Source organism: Sinocyclocheilus grahami, unplaced genomic scaffold (assembly GCF_001515645.1).
Source record: "Sinocyclocheilus grahami isolate Dianchi unplaced genomic scaffold, SAMN03320097.WGS_v1.1 scaffold73.1, whole genome shotgun sequence".
In the NCBI taxonomy this organism is placed as follows: domain Eukaryota; kingdom Metazoa; phylum Chordata; class Actinopteri; order Cypriniformes; family Cyprinidae; genus Sinocyclocheilus; species Sinocyclocheilus grahami.
The window spans coordinates 331,312-352,415 of record NW_015505252.1 but is presented as its reverse complement, the minus strand read 5'-3'; the positions used below and the strand labels follow the sequence as shown (position 1 = coordinate 352,415).

General features: G+C 36.5%; 1 protein-coding gene and 1 long non-coding RNA gene across 4 annotated transcripts; one reads left to right on the top strand and one right to left on the bottom strand.

Annotated features, from left to right (window-relative positions):
• The first annotated feature begins 635 nt into the window (after window positions 1–635).
• LOC107585635 (uncharacterized) lies at window positions 636–7,346 on the top strand. Its single transcript, XR_001609267.1, has 3 exons — window positions 636–2,379; window positions 4,732–4,837; window positions 7,271–7,346. It is a non-coding gene; the product is annotated as an uncharacterized lncRNA (long non-coding RNA).
• Window positions 3,084–20,032, bottom strand: LOC107585634 (RING finger protein 165-like). 3 transcript variants are annotated; one of them, XR_001609265.1, is made up of 9 exons: window positions 19,867–20,032; window positions 7,538–7,736; window positions 7,278–7,403; window positions 6,746–6,872; window positions 6,448–6,552; window positions 6,269–6,364; window positions 6,062–6,159; window positions 3,585–4,845; window positions 3,084–3,506 (listed from the first exon to the last, which is right to left on the bottom strand). XR_001609265.1 is itself a non-coding variant. In XM_016272734.1 (8 exons), the coding sequence occupies exons 1-8, from the start codon at window positions 19,925–19,927 to the stop codon at window positions 4,728–4,730; spliced, it is 930 nt and encodes a 309-aa protein (XP_016128220.1). In that variant the 5' UTR covers window positions 19,928–20,032; the 3' UTR covers window positions 3,571–4,727. The 3 variants fall into 3 exon arrangements, 1 of the variants encoding a protein (XP_016128220.1); XM_016272734.1 differs by lacking the exon at window positions 3,084–3,506 and having other exon boundaries at window positions 3,571–4,845; XR_001609266.1 differs by lacking the exons at window positions 3,084–3,506; window positions 3,585–4,845; window positions 6,062–6,159; ... (3 more) ...; window positions 7,278–7,403; window positions 7,538–7,736 and adding an exon at window positions 17,404–18,222 and having other exon boundaries at window positions 19,867–19,947.
• Window positions 20,033–21,104: the final 1,072 nt, after the last annotated feature.

The window sequence follows — 21,104 nt, the reverse complement described above, 5'->3', positions numbered from 1 at the left end:
AAACTTATTTTCACACTGACTCTAATGATGATTCATCTGTGTCGTAACTACAACAGTGTTAGAAGTGCTAGAAAAAGTGAGTGAATTATTTATTGCTTTGTTAACACAATGTAATGCATTTCATACATTATTAAAAATAAATGAGCATATTACAGGCAATAGATACACTCTCTTGTCTCTCTTACTCAATATATTCACAAATAAATGCCAAAGATGATATTATAAAGGGGTGTATATTAAAATGTTGTTTGTATTTGATTTTTGCACATATGGTCTCATTATAGGCATTTAAAACAGTCTGCTTGGCCCTCTAGTGTTAAAATGGATATACTGCTCCCTCAACATATTGAGTAATTTACAATTCTACTAAATTAAACTAATATGCATATTACAAATGAGCTTGTACAAAGCGTCTAATTTTGTGCATGTCATCTATAGTAGCTTGGACCAGCCAGAAACCACATAAAACCAGATGCCACCATGTTTCAGCTGGATTTTCCAATTAATGTTTGATACAGAAAGACGTGCTTGTGCAAAATTTTAGACCAAACAGGCATTTAAGCATTTCAACATTTTTATTACAAAATGAGCACATACAAAAAGGATAATGTACAAGCTTTGAAATTAAACAAAATGAAAACGAAACCAAAAACATTTTAGCGATGCCACTTTTAAATTCATCATTAGTAGTAGTAATAAATAAGGTACAAAAATTCCACCAAAAGAGAATTCTAACATTTTACACACTTTTTTTACTCGACCAGTTACATACTAGCAGTCACACCAGCAGGAGGCGCTATTGCTTTAATATGAATGATAAATAGTCTATATTCTGCTAGAAAATCCGCTAGTGAAAAAACACCCACAGCATGCGGCACCCCTGTCACTGGCACTTTTAGGACAACATTATTATTATTAATGTCTTTTTTTGTTTGTTTTGTTTGTTTTTCAAATGCAAGCAGCAGCAAAAATCAATCTTCTAATATCATTAGTAGAACATCTGCACTAGTCTTTATTTTCTCTATGTAGCTGTATATTTCTATTTAGTCATGTATATATTCAAACCTGAGAAAAACATGCATTTTAAATCTGTTGTGCTTTATCATACTCTGTTAGTCCTGACCCTGCCATGAGACAGGGAGAAAGAGAAAGAAAGAAAGAGAGAGATAGAGAGAGACTGGCAAAATAAACTAGGACGAAAGAGGATTCACATGCCCTGGAGACAGTCTGAAAGCGCTGATTGACAATAACAGATGAAACCGAAATAGGCACAAAGAATGAGAGATTGAGAAAAAAATGAGCTTGTTCCAAAATCTAGTGAGCCTCCTACTTAGACTAGACAACAGCATATGCAGTGACTAAGATTACATATATATTTAACAGAGACATCAATCCCAGAATGCATTGCGACAAGCTGTCGTCACAAAAGCTGGCGGAGAATGCGGGCAAATCATAACTAATCCATTCAGTGCCCAAATATATTGATAAAACAGTGGACCATTTTAACCAATATGTATGCATGCTACATATTTTTAAGCATAGTACTTTGTTAGCTTAGCAATATGCTAATATGAAACTACACTGTTAAAAAAAAAAGTAGTTATAAATAATGCATATTATTGATCCTTTACATTACTTACATTTAAGTATGCTTTACAACAAAAGAATACTCCAGTTTCCTTAAATATTTCATGTTAAATTCAATGTGCCACTTGCCGTTTCTTTCCCATGTGAAAATTTCTACACCCATTTTTTACCCCCAGTGTTTTAGACGTCGGATCTCTTGTGCACTTTGTATATTTGTTGCGGTCTATGTACTTTGTTTGAAATCAGTCACTTAAAAGGTTTCTTTTCAGTTAGTATGCTGCCTTAGAAGGTAACTACCTATGTAGGGCAGCTCACTAGATTTCAAACACACCCTTAAAAAGTGAGAGAATGTAAACATCAATAATTTAAGGCTGCTAAAGGAAAAAAGCATAAGAAAAGAGAAAGCAAGTAGAGGATGTAAACATTAACAAGAATAAAACTGTTAAACAGAGAAAGACCAACTGTAGACAGACATGAGACGAGAGAGGTAAAGATTATGTAAACATTAACAATGTAAGAAAGACTTCCAGAGAGAAGAGTAGAGAAAGAGAAAGAGAAAGATTGTGTTGCAAAGGTCGCCAGAGTGGTAAAAACAATGCCAGTGAGAGGGTGGCCTTCGAAAACTAAGAGTGCAAACAGGACAGCGAATCAAAACCCATAATACTCCCACTCCGCTGCCATGTCTGACCAATCAGCAAGCGGAATGTCAGTAAGGTCACAGCACCAAAGGGAGAAACACACACGAACACAAACCGCATGCGAAGCATTCCCGCAAACCAACTCAAACATGAGGTAAGAGTTTTAATCATTGTTATTTCTAAATAAATAAAATATGATTCCATTGCAAAAAAATGAAACTATACAAAATTAAATACGTACCCACGATATCTACAGTTAGTAATAAATTATGATTGTTAAATACTTAAGGCATTTCAACGGACATAACCCTGTGTAAACGATCAACACGAGCCATCATCCGCCAATCAGCACACAGAACACTGGGGGGGTGTTCAACGCGCAGGCAAAAATGCAGCTCATTGGCTGATACGAATACAGCTTTGTTTTGAACTGAAATGTTTTTTAAAATTGACTTTTGGATCACAATGAAGCAAAATTGAACAAAAAATAAAAAGTATGCTTTATAGAGAAGGCAATCTCAGAATGCATTTTGTATTAGAAAAGTGGTGGAGAATGCGGGCAAAATAATATGATTTATGATTTTGTCTCACAATTCCGAGTTTATATATTGCAATTCTGACTTTTTTTTCCTCTGAATTCTGAGTTTACATCTCGGTTTACATTTTTTTGTTTGCTTCTGCAAGCAATAAATAATAAAACAAGTAGCACTTTTTTCTCACAAAAATTTCCCGCAAGTTTTTTTTCTCTCAGAGTTGTGAAAAATGTCTGAATTACGAGATAAAAAAAGTCACAATTAAAATATATAAATATATATATATTTTTTTTTTCCCCCCATAGTGGAAACAAGCTTACATAGTTTACTGCTTATATAGGGTAGATTGCTAGATTTTAAACACACCCTGAAACAGACCATGAGAAAAATTGCCAAATGTACATAAAGCAAAATTGAAACAGACATTTTGGGAAAAAACTATCCACATAAAAAGAACATACTTTTTGCAAGTTGTTAAAATTAAACTTAAAAACAACTAAAGTGATTAATCCTATAAACAACTAAGGCCAGAAACATACGCATTGCATAATGTGCATTTTTGCAAACTTCAGTGCTCAAGAGGGCGCCAGTGTTCAAACTTCTGCACCATTAAACTGGATGTGCTATTGTTTGTGTAGCTAGCTGTAAACATGTCAACTTTATGAAATTTGAGCTGAATCCGAAAACTACCTGCGTATGTTTCGGGCCAAATACGAATAATTCCGGCGTCGCGCTCATCCGTCTCAACCTGCTTGTGTGCTGTTGGCGGATGGTCCTCTATCACATAACATTCTATTTACATCTCGTAGCAATACAGCATAGCAACCAGCATAGCAACCACGAGGGGAGACCTGTCACAAGAACACCGTTGGACACACACAAGCCCCGCCCCCTCCAAACACTGCATGTTTTAAATACCAATAATAAATACAGTAACCATGGCAGCGCAGCACCAGAGTGAGGCCGGGCACTTTAGCTATGCTCACATGTGCTTTTTTCAGTAGGCATTTAGGGTCAAAGGTCATGGCAGGGTCTCACTCACGCGCGCGCGCGCACACACACACACGCTACATGAGTCTGATAATGTTACGGATCGTCACAGCTTAAAGGAGCTAATACACATCCATGCATTCGCGCACACAACCACTTTCAGGTATACCTTGAAACAACAACCCAAGCACAGATGCATGCAACTACTACTGCGCCTATCTACACGAATCAACCAATCACTATATTCTCCGCCTACTTTTTTTTTTGTAAGACAACAGCCCTCCTGCTGTCTCGGAAATTAGTTGCTTTTGTGTTTTCGTTTTTTTTTTTTCTTGTTGTTGCGTGTTCTTTTTTGGCTTCTCTACATGCACCGTCGTGCACCGCTAACCCATGAAAATATTAACACGCATACACGCACCAAAATGGTGAACAAGCGCACAAATGCACACACGCAAGCCAAAGTAGCTCCAGTGTGTAAGACAAAAGCAGTATTGCAGATCAGAAATACAGTGGACACACACACACACACACACACACTCCAGCAGCTAGATTTGACTGTCTTATCCGCCATTGTGTATATATTATATTTAGTGTGTAAGTGTGTGTGTGTGTATATTGTATGCAAGCTGAGGGTCTTTAGTAAAGTTCATGGCTTAAGAAATTGCACAAATACACACACATATGCTACAGACACACACCATTTCCCTAAAGACAGAATCACTCCTCGCGACAGACCCTTTTAGTTTCTACCAGCACGTGTGTGTGTGTGTGTGTGTGTGTAGTGTCAGTTATTGTCATTGGCTCAGTAAAGCGTGTGAGTGTGTGTTTAGTGTGTGTTGGATGGCTCATCATACACGTGTGTAGGTAATATACAGTGTGTGTGTGTGTGTGTCAATGAAAATGTCTGTGGATGTATAAGAATGAAATAGAGCATGTGTGTGAGTTATTTGTTAATGCGTGTTATTTCGCCGGGTGTGTTTCAGCTCTCGGGGGTGAGCTGTGTTTGGATGTCCACTCTGCAGATGGGACACTTCCTACTGGTGGCCAGCCACTGATCCACACACGCCTGATGGAACAAATGCATACAGGGTAAACGCCTGAAAACAGAGAGAGAGAGAAATAGTTTATTAGGATGAGTAGAACTGCATTAGCATATTGCATTTTGTATTTTGACATGCTCTGTTCTTGTTGTGTTTAGTAGTGGGCATACTGTATTTTGCATTGTTATTGTTAAATAAAACTCAAGCTATTAAGAACAGTTTTTATTAATTAGAATTATTATTTTATTAATAAGAATAGTTTTTAGTAATTAAAGTAAAAGATAAATATTAGATACAATTTGTAACAGCTTTTAGGTTAAATATACTTTTTTCCCCCCAAGAAAACAATAATTTACAAAGGAATATTCATAAAAAGAATATTCCTTTGTAGATTGTTATGATTATGGTTAAAAACAAAACTACTGAAATAAAATAAAAAAGTTAGATGAAAAACTGAACTGGAAAAAGTTTAAATTGAAGTTGTAAAGTTGCTTAAAAGTGAAATATAAATTATTTAAAGCTAAAAGGAAATATGAAAAAAAGACAAATGTACATGACAAAATTACTAAAACGAAAAACTGAAAGTACAAAAATAAAAGGCATTTTCGTGTAGTTTAAGGATGCAAACTTTTGTACCTCCTGTGGTTTTAAGTTAATATTTCAATCATTTTAAAACACATTTTCATGCAATTAATTATCTACTCACCAACTCCTGCACCTTCTGGTGTAATACTTTTGTTGAAAAGTTTGGGGTCAGTAAGAGTTTTAAACTTTTTAAATTAATAATTCTTTTCTGCAGGAAGGATGCAATAAATTGATTAAATGGGACAGAAAAGACATTTACAAGGCCACAAACAATGTATTTCAAATTAATCCTGTTATTTTGATCATGGTTTCCACAAAAACATGAAGCAGCACAACTGTTTTCAACATTGATAATAATCAGAAATGTTATTTATGCAGAAAATCAGCGTGCTTTGCATGTCATGATTTCTGAAGGATCATGTGACACTGAAAACTGGAGTAATGATGCTGAAAATTCATCTTTGATCACAGGAATAAATTACATTTTAATATATATTCAAGTAGAAAACAGTTATATTAAATTCTAATAATATTTCACAGTATTGCTGATTTTACTGTATTTTTGATCAAATAAATGCAGCTTTGGAGAGCAGAAGAGACTTTTTTCCAAAAACATTAAAATAAAATCTTACTGACCCATACTTTTGAACGAAAGTGAATAGTTTCATCTGTCTTTATTATATACTACCTGACATCTTCTCCATCCTCCAGCATGGAGAGGCAAATGGTGCATTTCTCATCCATATCCGACTCTTCCTCACATAACTTCAGATCCAGCAGCTTCCGCTACACACACACACACACCCACACAAGCGCAGACACAAGTGTGTAAGCAGCAGAAAACTGTAGGTTGGACATGAAAACTAAAGAGTGAATGTGAACAGTGTGTATGTACCTTCTTGTATTTGTGGGGGAAGGTGAATCTCTCTATGGTGGTCTGTATGGCCCCTCGGCTGACGCTTCCCAGTCGATCCTCCAGCTGTAGCAGCTCCTGCACACGATCACAGACTCAGTGTTAAACGGAGCAAAACATGAATGTATGCGAGTTACTGTTCATCTGTCTGTGTGTTTTACCTCATAACTCTCTCGAACAGCAGACGAGTGTCTGCTGGGACTCAAGCTCTGCAGCGCCAGCAGGTGAAGCTGTGGATATGGATAATTCCTTATCTCATGGACAACCTACAGGAAACACAACATACATGTCTGTCTTAAACATTGCAGACCCCATTCAACACTTGCACTTACTATAAAAGACTTCTAAATAAAAGAAGAAAAAAAAAATATATATAAATAAAACATATTTGATACTTTATATAAACACTATATTTGCATATAATGTGATATATTTATATATATATATATACACACTCACCACTTGGGTGGAGGAGGTGTTCCTGGGGAGGTGGTGCATTCTGGGAGAGGCCAGGTAATGCTGGTAGGGTTGAGGGATCTGCTGCAGAGGATACTGATATGGCACTCCTGCGTCCACGCTTAGGTCCCTAAAAAGCACACATTTTCATTTTAATAAAAGCAATTTAAAAACAACATCAGCAGCAGGGAACTTATGTACTGTATTTAAATTTTTTTCCCCAAATGTTGACCATGAAGATCATTCCTAAATATTAAGGAAGTTTATTTGCTATGGAAGCTTACATCTTCCATACTTACTTCTTACTATATTAAAAACATACTGTGTGTGTGTGTGTGTGTATGTATATATATTTGCAAAGTTTATATTTATAAGAAATTCAGATAAAAAAAAGTTTGAACTGAGTTAGAAACTGCAATTATGAGGGGGAAAAAGCCTGAATATTGAGATGAAATGTCAATGACCTATTCGATGGTGGAAATGAGTTTCGATATTTTACCGCTGCTTTGTATGTGTGTGCTTTTGCAGAACTCACCAATCAGTGCCTTCTGCCAGGTATCTGGGCTGCTGTGGGATTGGCTGAGGGACATGGAGGGGCGGAGCATATTCATATCCTGGACGTAACCGATTCGTGTTCAGTGGGACTCGCTCCTGTGTGCGTCTGAAGAGATGCGACAGTATGAGGAATAGAATGGACCTTTTATCTATCAATTGTTTGTTTCTCTTTATTTTGTCTTTTACCTTAAAGAAAGATAACTTTTGTATAACTGAACATGCACAGGTGTGTGTTTCTACCTGCGCTGCAGTAGCTGTTGCTGGATGAGGTATTGCTGCTGTAAGGCCTGAGGTAAGAAAGGGGGCGGGATTTCCTGGTACTGAGGCGGGGCGAGGGGAGGGGGCGGGAACTCAGCAGGCAGCGACGTTGCCGTAGCAGCCAGGTGAAAATGCCGGCAGGAGGTAGCATGACTATGCTGGTGCCTGCTAAAATGTGCTCCTGTACGGGACAAGCAATAACCCATCAGAGATCAGCGACAACATATGAAGATGACAAGGCTATGGTCCAGAATGCTGTGCTCAATATGCAAAATAAACCTATTTACTTACAAGATAATAACTGGATGCCATTTACCTAACATGACATTATGTGACAGCCATTGTTGTACACGGCTTTTTAAAATGTAAAAAGGTTTCACAAATTTAGACTGATTCAGGAAACAAGCAGTTGTCTTAAATCATTTATAAATCGTTTCATAAGTAAATAATTTTTTTTTTCATATATATATTTTTTAAATAGTATGCAGTATACTGCAAAAAATGCACAGCATTCAGTAAATAGTACATTGATATTCCATTCTAAATACATGTAGTTTGCAAAATATCACTTAATTGTTTTTTTTTTACCATGGTAACAAGTTTATGCAAAAATACCACATTTACTGCAGTTGTTGTTACTGCAGACAAACTTGTTTCTGTTTTAGTCATCAATAAAACATGAAAATAATAATAATAAATAAAAATAACCAACAAAATAAATGTTATAGAAATACTTCTACTTTAATGTTTGTCATCAGTAAAACATGAAAATAAATAGAATAGCAAAATAAATACCTAAATTAAAAATGAAAAATACTGTTATTGTCAAAAAAAACAAACTTAATTTGGTATTAGCCACTGACAAAATAAATTAAATAAAACATCAGTAAATAAACATTCTAAAAAAGGTAATTTTAAAATTCAAATGTACTATTTTTAAATTCAATGTACTTTTTATATAGTAAAAATAATATCTGAAGTATAGAAACTGTTTACCATGGTAAATGTTTGTAAGTGTTAGTGATGTGGTGTATTATCTTATTAGCGGGACATGAAGCAGAAGCAGAGGCCGTTCTGATTGATGTCCTGCATTAGAGAATATTACCTGTTCTTTATTTAACTGAAGCCAGCTGACGATTCTTACACTGTGACACCTTGCTGGATCTAACGGCCCGCATTACGGCAGGTAGGACTCGTTCTTTATCTGGACTACCACAGATTTAACTGATCCCATTCCCTCAGGATTAGCTGTGTTTTTTCAGGGGAAATTTTTCTAGACCTAATGGTGTCAGGCTGGAGAGCTCGTTTAAGATGGAATGTATCCATCTTATTTTTAATATAAATTTGGAAGCCCATTTCCACCATGTAGGCAAAGAAAAAAAACCTCCTACATCATCTGCCCGGAACTGCTTCCGTGTACAACTTTTGGCCCAAGCTACATTAAAGTGATTACGTTTTGAATATGGATATTTTTCTTACAAAAACGTATCGATTTGCTACAGGAGGCCTTTGTTCACCCCCCGGAGCCATGTGGGGGACACTTTTTTTTATGGATGGGCGCTTTTTATTTAACTTCTTTTGGACTGATGCATACAACACCCGCTGAGTGACATGAAACAGCTTGAAAGATCAAAGACAATTTTTTATATAACTCCGACTGGATTCGTCTGAAAGAAGAAAGTCATATACACATAGGATGACTTGAGGGTGAGTAATTTATGGGCAAATTTTCATTTTTGGGTGAACTAACCCTTTAAAGGTGGGGTAAGCGATTTTTCAAAAACGCTTTGGAAAACTGATTCGGGCCGAATAGCAAAACAAACTGGTAGTCAATCAGCAGTAAGGGGTGTGTCTACTCATGATGTGGAGGAGAGAGAGTTCAGTGCACAGGACGGACATTAGCCGAGCGACAGAAAGATAGAGATGGCGGATAAAAAATAAAAGCGGAAACCGTCTGCGGAACAAAAGAAGGCTTAAGGCAATAAGGCAAGAAGTAGGACCCGTGTAAATATCGGATGAGCTTTCCAGCGCTGGAGAGAACTCAAGGAGCAGAAGGCCTGCGATCGGACGCCGAGGTTGCTTTGTTTCTTCTCGATAGGCGAGTAACACAGTGTCTGCGCCACAACAGCTAAAGTCCATCTAGTACACTGGACGCAACAAAGCGACCGTTGAAATGAATGAAATTTGTGTCAATACGTCATGAATAGAACGCAGCAGCAGTTTTCTGTCGGGGATTTGTTGTGTCGTACCGCATCCAGTGTAGACCATAGATACAGTGGTGTGAAAAATTGTTGGCCCCCTTCCTGTTTTTAAAATTTTTTGCATATTTGTCACACTTAAAAGATTCAGATCATCAAACTAATTTTTATATTACACAAAGATAATGCAAGTAAATACAAAATGCAGTTTTTAAATGATTATTTTATTAAGGGAAAAAATGTGTCCAAACCTGCCTTGCCCTACGTGAAAAAGTAATTGCCCCCTAAATCTAATAACTGGTTGTGCCACGCTTTGCAGCAACAACTGCAATCAAGTGTTTGCGATAACTGGCAATGAGTCTTTCACATCGCTGTGGAGGAATTTTGGCCCACTCTTCTTTGCAGAATTGTTTTAATTCAGCCACATTGGAGGGTTTTCGAGCATGAATGGACTGTTTAAGCATCTCAATCTTCTTTCATGATTTAACAGGAGGGGGCAATTATTTTTTCACGTAGGGCCACGTAGGTTTGGACAGCTTTTTTCCCTTAATAAATGAAATCATCATTTAAAAACTGCATTTTGTTTTTACTTGCATGATCTTTGTGTAATATTTAAATTTGTTTGATGATCTGAAACATTAAAGTGTGACAATCAGGAAGGGGGCCAACACTTTTTCACACCACTGTATGTGTGTATATATATATATATATATATATATCTCTCTCTCTATGGTGTAGACCGCATCACTGATTATGAGTTTCATAGTATTTTGTCGCGCCGCACCACTCGCGTCCGGTGTAGACACGATGTAACATTGGTTTTGCTTTGGCCTTAATGACAGGTGGATCGGCCCTAATGACAGGTGTTTATGAGAGTGGACCCGGCTGATTCAGCAGTCACATGGATTCGGTGACGGACATAATACAGACAGATGGAGGGGTGGGGGGTTTCAGGGACACACAGAGGGGGAGGGAATGATGGGATTGAGGAGGGGGAGGGGAAAGAGAGAGAACTGGAGGGGGAGGAAGGGACTGTTTGACAGCTGCTTCTCAAAGTTCTATTTCAGCCGTTCAGCTGTCCAGCTCTCACACACACACTGGGTTTCCATGTTTTATGGGTCTTTCCATATACATAATGATTTTTATAATGTACACTGTATATTCTATCTCCCAACCCTAAAATGACCCCTGAACAACTCAAAGAAAAGTTTCTGCATATTTAGCATGAAAAAAAAAGGCCCCACAAGATCAAAAATTTTGGGTTTTACTATCCTTTTCCAACAACATAGGGAATACCTGAACCACACACACTTGCCAAAATTTAAAAGTTTGCTACTTCCTAACATAATCCTGCTTTGGTAGAAAACCTTTATAGAATTGTATTAATTAAACCGATTTTTGGAATAGTTTGTGGTTTGTATAATTTTGCGGTCAGATGCTCTTTAAACTGTAAAATTGCAATGATATGTACAGAAAAAGAGATGAAAGTAGCATATAATATATATATATATATATATATATATATATATATATATATATATATATATATATATACACACACACACACGACTGTCCAAAAGGTTATGGTCTGTAAGATTTTTTTATGTTTCTCAAGGTAGTCTCTTTTGCTCTTTTATTTGATCAAAACACAGCAAAATAATCAGAAACGATGTGAAATAATTACTACTTAAAATAGCTCTTTTTTACTTTAATATATTAAAAAACTTATTTATTCTAATGACCAAAGCTGAATTTTTTCAGCATCATTACTTAAGTTTTCAGTGTCACATGATCCTTCAGATACGCTGATTTGCAGCTCAATAAATATTTCTTATTAAGCAGCGGTTTTCAACATTGATAAAATTTGCATTAAAACTGTGATACATTTTTTTCAGGATTGTTTGATGAACAGAAAAGAACAGCATATATTTTAAATAGAAATCCTTTAAGATTATAAATGTCTTTATCGCTATGGATTAATTCAGTGCATCCTTGCTAAAAAACAATTGTATTTTCGTAAAAAAAACAAAACAAAAAAAAAATAATATATATATATATATATAAAATTCACCCCAAACATTTGAACAGTAATGAACTAGTTGGGCTAGTGTCTTATTTCTTTCTTCTCACATAATATTTTTCAAATCAATATTTCAAATGCATTCACCTATATGTTTGACAAGTAGCAAAATAAACATTCTTAGGGTGGTATTTGTGATAATGACTATACGGCTACATGTTAATCCTCACATATGGTGTTAAGTTTATTAAAGATGTTAAAACTCAAGTGTCATTTATGTTAAAATAATTTCTCGTAGCCCAGCTTAATATGCAGAAAACTCAAACATCCCTCCTTATGTAGAGAAGTGTGTTACTGCCACAATAATGCAAGTACAGTATAAACAATGTCTGGTCATTCAGATCTGTGTTTGAGTAATGCAGAATGAAGAGTGGAACACTATTGGTAAAGTTGTGATGGCAAAAAAAGCATGAATCTGACCTCTGCCTTAAAAGAATAGCTCACACAAATTAATACCGTGCCATCATGTTGTTCTAAACCTGTATGACGGCATGTTTCTTCTACTAAACACAAACACACACAAAAGATATTTTGAAGAATGTCGAGTTCAAACAACATTGGACACCTTTGACTTTCACTGTACACTGTAAACAATTTACGGTAAAATACCGGCAGCTGTGGTTGCCGGAATTTTACCGTAAAAAAATACGGTAGCAATGTTTTAGGTTTTAACTTAAATTTACAGTTAAATACCGTAATTTCATTAACTGATATAATGTTAACATACCAACCTATTGAAGTACTGAAATCTGTTTTGTACCTTTGTAATACACTGATAACCACCAAATGCATTTGGTGATGAGGAAGTCACATGATGAATCAAAGCCCATCACAAGCAGCTTTAAATAAAGAAGGTGCACCGTGTCATTCACACAAACACTAAACACCATCATGGTAACACACATGAAACTGAAATAATGCAATAAACATAAATTTATCAACATTAGGTGTAACATACAACCCTAATATACAAAACTGATAAGAAAAAACTAAGAAACAGTTATTTCAACAAAAAAACATCAAATTTGAAATGTAACGCAGGGAATCTGGGAATGTCAATTAATGGTTATACGCTGTAAATTATAGTCTTTTTCACTTCCAAAAATGGTATACTACCGTAAAATTACTGTCCAATACATGTAATGTCCAATACAGTTTTTCACCGTATATAGTAGGGGAATTTACCGTTAACCATTTAACAGGTTTTTACTGTAGCATTTTTACAGTCTTTTACCGTTAAATTCACGGTCATTTTTTACAGTTTTTTTTAATAGACAAAAGAACAAGACATATTTTTTCAAAATACCACCTTTGGTCTTCTACACTAATTAACAGAATTTCAACTTTACTACATTCTGAAGTCTTGATTTTTCAGCATCACTCATTTCTAGCAGTATTTGTGTGAAATGGTTGATTTTGAATTGCATTTTTTTCCTAAGGTGAATATGAGGACAAAATGTTGTTGTAAAGGGTCACGAGAAACATTTCAAAATGCTCAGAAGACTTTGGCCTCGGGGGAAAAGGAAACTTCTCGCACATGGAGGACAAGATGGAATTTTCTGAGTGCAAAAGTGCAGAAGCTGTTGATAATGGAATCGTTATGGTCTCATTTCACGGCGCCTTTGGAGAACAGAACCGAGGAGAAACCGGTGATTTTCTCAGCAGGAAATATTCCCCAGGGCTCCAGAAATTCAAGCAAAACTCTTAGATCAGCAGAAACGTATGGAGCGTGCAGTTCACGCGCTCTGAATTCTAATGATCCTGTTCCTCTGCTTCCCTTACAAACCCCGGCAAAAATATTGATCAGTTAATAATAGTGCGATCCACAGTATATTGCACATTGTGAGTCTCTAGTAAACCATGAACTCTTCTACCTAAGATTATGGCATTTATGGACTGGAAACTGTCTGACCTCCATCGTTAGACATAGGTCATCACCTGAAGGTCAAGCAGCAGAGCTTAATGAATGAGTTCTACTGAGATTAAACCTCATTCAGATGCGTTTTATTCTGCCCTTATGGCCTGACCCTTAACCTCAAACACTTTCTATCCCATGACCCTTTTAACCAATTACTAATCTGCTTTTATTCAGACCAGTTTTCCCTGCAGTTTCTGTAATCATAAGCTTTTTGCATAATTAATGCCATGTATCAGAGCAGGTCGATTCTCTGTGTGTTGAGAGATTCTATACAAGTGGTCATCAAATTAAACCATCAAAAAAAGTGTGTGTATGAATAATCATTAGACTGAGCTAATCATATTAAACCTGAGGTACCTTACAATCAACATGAAAGCCAATTGATCATTTTGATTTCATAATCAGATGTACTCGACTGTTCAAAAGCTTTGGTTTGGTAAGGTAATGTTTTTGAAAGAAGTCTCTTCTGCTCACCAAGGCTGCATTTATCTTGGGCAAAAAAAAAAACAACAAAAAATTGTTTCTTATTTTAATATATTTCTGTTGGTTTGGTAAGGTAATGTTTTTGAAAGAAGTCTCTTCTGCTCACCAAGGCTGCATTTATCTTGGGCAAAAAAAAAAAAAAATTGTTTCTTATTTTAATATATTCCTGTGATGCAAATCTGAAGTGTCAGCATCATTACTCCAGTCTTCAGTGTCACATGATCCTTCAGAAATAATTCTAATATGCTGATTTGCTGCTCAAGAAATATTAACATCATCATCATCAATGCTATGATCCTTCAGAAATCATTCTAATATGCTGATTTGCTGCTCAAGAAATATTATCATCATCAATGCAGAAAACAGTTGTGCTGCTTCTTAATTTTCTGTAAACAAAATTATTTGATGGATAAGAAGTCTTAAAAAGAACAGCATTTATTTGAAATAATCTTCTGTAAAAAAAAAAAAAAAAAGTCTTCAAAAATGTCACTTTTGATCAATTTAATGCATCCTTGCTGAATAGAAGTATTAATTTCTTTAAAACAATCTTACCCGTAACTTTTGAACGGAAATGTTTTTTTTTAAACGCAACAAGATTTAATACAAAAAAGTTTTTGTCTGTCAAAAAATGATTGGAGAGACGATGGATTCTCAAGTCCAACAGAAGTATGCACATTAAGCATGTAAATTCAATAATTTCTGACTTCACGTATCGATTTTTACTGGAAACCCGTTTCTCCAGAAGAAACAATGAGAACGAAGGGGAGATATGCTAATGCAGGAGGTCAGATAGTGAGATGCAGATGGGATGTGTGAGACTTGAAGTGACTACTTTGCCTACATATTTGTGAGTGCACATTCCCATGATTCACTCTGGCAAGTGGGAGGAGCAGAGATGACTCGAGGCAGGGGCCAAAGAGGAACCATAGAGTGGAGTTGGAGGGGTTTGAGGGAACGACACATGGAAATCAGCAGAGAGCACACTGAGGGTTAGGGGAAAATCTACAGTCTTTATTGGAAAATATTAGTATGAGTGGAATTGTGTGATCATAATAATAATAATAATTCCATGCAAATAAAGAGCGAAGGCAAGGCCCAACCATGCTCCACAAAGTTAACATAACAGAAGCAGCATCCAATGGGTAGATGTGTATGCTACAACACGTCAGTACAGCAGGACATGTCTACACAAAGATACATTGGAGTTTGCTGTTCAATGTTCCAAAACAAAGAAACAATCAAAATCAAGAGGAAAATAATAAACATGGTCATGCATTACAGCCTAGTACAGGAACAGAAGGCAGAGAACCACAACCAAAGAAATAGAGACATTTCGATACTAGGAGGACTTCTACAGTGCAGTTCTAGTGATCCCTGTAAAGTGGATGACATTCGCGCTCGCACAGCGCTAGGAGCGCCGCCCGGTAGCGCTAGGCTAATGCTGGCTTTGCAGCATGGGTAAATCAAATGAATGAGGGTCGGTTTGAGTGGCGGTCGGGTGCAGTGTGCCAGTCAAGAGCCATAAACTACCGCTTTGATACTCGTTTCTGCTTCTTCAGAGTCATTTTACTACTTCCAAGCTGAAGACGGCTGTTTTTCTTAAACAAAATACACCATTTAGATCATCTTTAAAGAAATAGTTCACCCAAAAATTAACATTCGCTTACAATTTTCTCACCCTCACTCCAGATTTGGAGAAATGTAGCATTACATTACTTGCTCACCAACGGATCCTCTGCAGTGAATGGGTGCCGTCAGAATGAGTGTCCAAACAGCTGATGAACAATAAAATCATCACAATAATCCACACCACTCCAGTTCATCAATTAACATCTTATGAAGCCAAAAGCTCCATATTTGTAAGAAACAAAAACCAGCAAGACATTTGTTTTAAAAAGTTCTTCTTACATTAAAATGCGCTCACAGATCTGTTTTGGCTTGTAAACGGTGCTTAATCTGTGCATATTGCTCTCCTGATTCAGACAACTTCTTCACTGGAGAAAGTCATATTATGGATAAAAGACTTGTTTAAAGATAAAATGCTTTAATAATGGATTTGTTTCTTACAAACATGCAGCTTTTCGCTTCACAAAAGGATAATCAACGGACTGGAGCGGTGTCGATTACTTATTGTGATGGTTTTTAGCAGCTGTTTGGACTCATTCTGACGGCACCCATTCACTGCAGAGGATTCATTGCGGAGCAAGTGATGCAATGCCACATTTCTCCAAACCTGATGAAGCAGCAAACTCTTCTATGGGATGTCCTGAGGGTGAGGACATTTTCAACAAATTTTCATTTTTGGGTGAACTATTCCTTTAACATGGTCACATATAATAGCAAAATATTTCACACGTGAGAAGTATGCTCTTCTAAAACGTGCTTTGTGTCAACCATAACAGTCTTGAAATAGTAGCTTTTCTATGGTTTCCATGTGTTAATCTTTGAGGATTAATAAGGCTCAATATATATATATATATATATATATACACACCAAAATGTTGTTTTGTACACCACAATGGGTGTACAAAAAACAAATTATATACTTGACTTTATATATAAAGTCACTCACTTTCATGTCATTCTATACCCATATGCAGTCAAAAACCTTTTCATATCTTTGCTACAGCTGTTTTCCTTAAACAGCCATCTTATAGTGACCAAAAACTCCAAGTTTGTGTGAACAACTTGCACTCAGTTCCATACAAGAACCACTTGCATTTTTGGCCTTCAAAACCACTGAACACAAATGAGATTTCAGAGTTTCTGCGGAAAAGATAATTAGTGAATAATAACTTAAATTTCACTTGTAAGACGTCAGAAGACTTGAAATATAGTGTACGAGCCATTTAATCCAGGGTTATTAGCGTTCACTAAAACTATTAAAACCATTTTCGTTAGTTAAGAAAGCTCAATCATATAGAATAATAATAATAATATTAGATGAAAAACTTCCATTTATTTCAGTTAATTGGCAACACTTCTAATTTTTGTTTAGTTTGACAAAATGCTTTAACTGGAAGCATATAAAAACTCAAATTAAATCCAAATAGCAACAAAAATTTTTTATATATATATATATATATATATAAAAAAAGCTAATTCAAAATATTACAAAAATTATGAAAGTATTTAAATTATATTAAAATAACAGTAGTTAAAACTGGTGTTTTTTCCGTTCTTGAGCCCTGTCAATATCTTCCAAACTTCTTATTTTTTTAACCAAAACAAATAACAGCATATGGGTGTCGAACGACATAAAGGTGAGCAAATATTGACAATTTATTTTTCTGCAAACTATTCCTTTAAGGAAGACGCTACAGATTTAATTTGATTAAATCATTAATGGTCACCCTAGGGAGGCGAAACCCACAGAGCGAAGGGTCACCGAACTGAGATATTATCGATCACAACTGTACATGCATAATTAGAAAAGAAAAAAAATGAACGTCAAGCTTCTCTAGTAAGTTTCTGAGTCCAAATCTGTGGCAAATCCCACCGGCACAGCACACCTTCCCGGAAGACAAGACAGAGACAGTGTTTAGGGGTCGATCAAGCCCGGCTATGATCGAGTGAGAGGCCAATGCATCCACTTGACAGAAATTTACAGCAAAAATGTTGGTCTATCCACACTGAGTATGGGACAAATCACAATGACAGTCGTAAAAAAGCTAAATGCTACAATGAGTTGTTATTTTCGTCAAAGCAACAATGACCATTTAAAAATAAGACGACAAGAGGATTCTTCTAGAGAAGAGAGAGTGTTATTCTGCAGTCGGTTACACAGGAGGATATACTGGATGAGTGAGAGTTTGTTTGTAATGTCGTCTTCAGATGGAAAGAGAGGGAATGAGAAGAGGGAGTCACAACACAGCTAGATGCAGGGCAGGCAGAGGCTATAGCACAGCAGCGGCGGGTGATCGTTAGATACACAATGGAAGGGAACAGAGCTCTGAAAAAAATGCGGTATGTAGAATCAGCCCCCAGACTATGGAACAAGGAAAAAAATAGAAACAAATACAAGCACAATCAATGAAACCATCGGTGCTAGAGCATGGCTACAAAATGCACCTCAAATTATTACTATTATTATTGCACAATTGCCCACATACATCAATGCATTTGTTTTTCTGCTGGTGACAGTAAAAATCATACACTAACATATTTAATAGTATAGATTTTAATACAGATCCTGGTGCAGTATGGCTACAAAATGCACCTCAAATTACTATAATTCTTATTATTGTTGCACACACAATCTTCTGCTGGTTACACTACTATATTTAATTGCACACATTTTATACACATTTTTCGTATTGATGCATTTGTTTATATGCTGGTGCTAATGTGCAACAGCAAAATGCATATACAACTAATTAATTGCACACATTTTATGTACATATTTGACATTGATGCACTTGTTTTTCTGCTGGTGCTAAAGGGTGACAGTAAAATGTGTATACTATTAAATTATTGAATTGCACACATTTTAAACTCATGCTGGTGTAGTAGAGCTACAAAATGCACCTCATTTTACTATTATTATTTATTGCACAAATATTAATGCATTTGTTTTTTCTGCTGGTGACAGTAAAATGCACATACCACGATTGTTTATTTGCACATTTTATATACAGATTCTGGTGCAACATGGCTGCAAAAATGCACCTCATTGCATTATTTTTACATGTAAGGATGCATCTGATTTTTTGTTGGCGTCAACTAAATGCATAACAAACCACTATAATTATTTAACTGCACATTTTACATATATGAATGCATCTGGTTAAGCATGGCTATAAAATGCAAAACATGAATACCGGTGCAGAACGGCTAAAAATGGTGCATTTCTGCTATTATTGACGTGCACAGATACTGTACATGGATGCACATTTTTTCCTGTCCAGACATGGCTGGCTAAGGTGGGATTTAAGATCCAGGTTTTTTTGTTCTCCATTACAGCAGAATTAAACACTTCATGCTGCGATCGATGATTAGACATTAAAACGATCCCAATTTTCCATGCGTCCGTGTTGCAAAAGCTGAAATTGCGAGCAGGTTCAGCTGAGGATATTTCGTGGCACTGCAGCTGCCCATCTGCTGAAGCCATGTTTAATTATTCATAAACAAAACCGCACACGGCGGAACGGATGTGAGGGAATGTAACGGATCGTAACGCGTTACATACACTGCAAAGAGCTACAACGCCGCTGCAAACGTGCGACTTTGTTGCTTTATAACACGAAGCTTCGCGTTCGTCGCATCGCGCTGAAAGCTTGTAACAATTGCGTTTTAGTTTGACGCGCCCCACTGAGGAGACACATACTTGAATACGCGCTGAGGTATTTCTATTAAAGCCTACATATGCTTCCGACGCGAAGGACGACGCTAAGGAACGTGCTACGCGTTTTCCAAATTGTGACCCGATAACGATTTATCCAGTGAATTAAAACACACTCGCTCTCTGGTATAGCAATATGATGGATCTTTTCTTTAACGTTAGGCCACTGAGCGCATCGCTCCGTGTTTGTGTTGGAAAATACGCGACGCTCCGCCAGGCCAGCAGCCTTTGATCACATCCGCGCGTGAAAAAAGACGCGAGCGCCTGCGACAGTAAATAAGGCGCAATTACCTCTACTTCTGACCGAACCGAAGACGGGAAGAACCAGATATCCGACGTGCACTAACACCATCCTGGCTCCTTTGTTGCTGTGCTGCCCATGGACACCTTCGCCTTCCGATACGAGACCATTCGAAATGCAGCCTAGACGCCAGCTGCACGCACACAAAGAGAACGGCAGCCAATCAGCGAGCCCTACGCCGCTTCCTGTGGCTCAGCCAATCAGAGCGCTCGGCACGGCGGCGAGTCTTTTGTGAATTATCTTGGGGGGGGGGGGGGGGGGCTGGAAGCGGCGGAAACGCGCAGCTACCAAAACGCGTCACGATTTGTAAACTGTGACGTCAGCGTGCAAATACATTTTGAAACATATATAAATAATAATAAAAAAACTGCATTACGAAGTTAGTCAAGGCTATGTAATCAGTCTATTTTTTGTTCAAGGAATGTTCTATGTTATGTATCCTATTCACAGCTCCTGTGACATGCTGATCCTTACCATAAATAAATACATAAAAAAGGCTTTAATTAGGGATTTGAATAAACACACTAATGCTTAATATTATCCATATTTGTATTTTACCTGGCAGACAATAAAAAGGACGAAAATCTGACTCAAGTAATTACAATGAAGCATTCTAGAGTCTTTTGGCAAAACAACTTAGTTTTTTTTTTAAAACTCATACACTCTTAAAAATTAAGGTTCCAAAAGGGTTTTTCGCAGTGATGTCACAGAAGAACCATTTTTGGTTCTCTAAAGAACCTTTCACGTTCTTAAAAGGACAATTGTCCTAGTGTGAAGAACATTTTAATCATCTAAAGCAGTGTTTCCCAACCTTTTTTTAGTCGCGGCACCCTTTGGAAATTTTAACAAACTTGTGGCACCCTACAAAATTAATTTTGTCACAATATTTGAATTTCTAACTTCAATGTGATCATTTGAAAAGTATAGATATTCAGTACAACAGGGAAGAACTGCAGAATATAATGTCATACAGATATTTTTTATATTATTAAACATTTTTGTCCCTCAATGGTTGCAATCAGTAAGCTAATTTCTAATGAAGAGACCAATTTATATGACAGATTTTAATGTAGGCTTTTATACATATGTAAACATTATTTAATTACCATTATAACTAGCTATCTCACAAATTTTTGCTCACTCAGTGTTTTTTTAATTTTACAGTGGGGTAATTTTGGTGCAGTAGCACGAGATAGCTTGATTTCAAACTTTGAATTGAATAAAAAAT